This window comes from Olea europaea, chromosome 12 (genome assembly GCF_002742605.1).
Source record: "Olea europaea var. sylvestris chromosome 12, O_europaea_v1, whole genome shotgun sequence".
NCBI classification, from domain to species: Eukaryota; Viridiplantae; Streptophyta; class Magnoliopsida; order Lamiales; family Oleaceae; genus Olea; species Olea europaea.
The window spans coordinates 15,607,051-15,608,884 of NC_036248.1; the positions used below are offsets into that span (position 1 = coordinate 15,607,051).

At 38.4% G+C, this 1,834-nt stretch overlaps 1 protein-coding gene across 1 annotated transcript; it reads left to right on the forward strand.

Moving 5' to 3' along the window:
• Positions 1 to 318: 318 nt before the first annotated feature.
• On the forward strand, positions 319 to 1,242 carry LOC111406666. The gene has a single exon (XM_023036054.1). It carries the CDS (start codon positions 319 to 321, stop codon positions 1,240 to 1,242), a length of 924 nt encoding a protein of 307 aa, XP_022891822.1.
• Positions 1,243 to 1,834: the final 592 nt, after the last annotated feature.

Genomic DNA, 1,834 nt, shown 5'->3' on the forward strand with positions numbered 1-1,834 from the left:
TTGGAGTGGTTAGATGCTGAGCCTCACGCTAGCATTACTACATGGGAAGAACTAATCAGGAAATTCTGTAATAAATTTTTTCCACCGGCGAGGGTAGCTAAAATCAGATTAGAAATTTAGACTTTTCAACAGAAGGAGGGAGAAAGCTATCACGAAGCATGGAATAGGTTTAATGAGTTGATGAGAAAATGCCCAAACCATGGAATTACTATAGGTAATCAAGTGCAGTACTTCTACACTGGACTTCCACCACTGTCAAAATCTCAAGTCGATGCCTCAGCTGGAGGATCAATTATAGGAAAATCTGTTTAGCAAACCATGGAACTGTTTGAGTTGATTGCCACTACACATTCCATGTTCTCATTGGAAAGAGTGGCGCCACCGAAGACAGGAGAAATGTATGAGTTAGACAGTGCAGCAGCTACCAACGCCCAAATAGTGGCATTGACAAAACAAGTGGAGTTATTGGTGAAATCACAAACGAAAGGAGCACATGCAGTGACAGCTGGTCCATCATGCGAGAACTGCGGGGCTAATCATCTGATAGAAAACTGCACATCTATAGGCTATCCCGACGAGCAGGTCAATTTCATTCAAAATGGGTCTCGAAATTTTAATCCATTTGCTCAAACATACAACCCAGGATGGAAACAATACCCAAATTTCAAATGGTCGGATAATCAACAAGGGAACAGTTCAAATAATGCCCAACAGGAGAAAAAACCAAGTTTGGGGGAGATGTTCAACCAGTATATGCAGAAGACTGACAAGGTGTTTCAGCAGATTGACACTAATTTTCAGAATCAGCAAGCATCAATCAAGAAGTTGGAAACACAAATTGGTCAGATAGCTCAACAGCTTGCAGAACGCCCACAAGGGACATTGCCAGGCAATACAATGGTCAATCCAAAAGAGCAAGTGCAAGCTATAACTACCAGGAGTGGGGTGCAACTTCCAGAAATTCATGTGAAGAGACCTGAGCGAAAAGAAAAGGAAAAAATGGGTGAAGAGGCTGGGAAAGAAGTAGAGTTTGAACAACTAACTGACAAGGAAAACGAAAGGAAGGAAACACCTGCAGTGAGAGCACCCTGCCCCGTGAAGGCTTATGTGCTACCAATTCCATTCCCTCAAAGGTTACAAAGAAGGAAGATGGATAATCAGTTTGCCAAGTTTGTGGAGATTTTCAAGAAACTGCACATCAATATTCCTTTTGCAGACGCAATTGCCCAAATGCCCAGCTAGGGGTGTAAGCGGTCCGGTTTTACCGGTTTTTGACAAATTTTCAAACCAAACCGTTTAAAACGGTTTGAGAAAAACTCAAACCTAAACCAAATCATTTTGAACGGTTTGAAAAAAACTCAAACCTAAACCTAACGGTTTGGTCCGGTTTTAAACCGCCGGTTTCACCATATATTTTTTGTCCGTCTACTTTTATGTCATTAATTCATTGAATTTAATATATATTTATATCTCACTAGTGATAAATCTAAAACAAATTAAGCCCCTGTCTGAATCAAATTTTTGGGACAAAAAAATGAAAATTTGGATTGTTATTCTACAAGTCCAGCCGCCTTTGTTAACCCGCTATTTCATGTGTAGGACCTAACATCCTCTCCAATAGTCAATTTTCTCATTATGATGATATGAAAAATATGGCTCAAACAGAGATTAAATATATCTACTATAAATTTAAATATTAACTAAATCAAAGTGAAATCACAATAAACTAAAACACAGTTTTTTTTTCATTTTTGTTCACCTTTTTTAGGTTAATGACGATAAAATAACATTACAATACAAGTCTACTAAACTAGATATAAGGTCAAAAAAATAA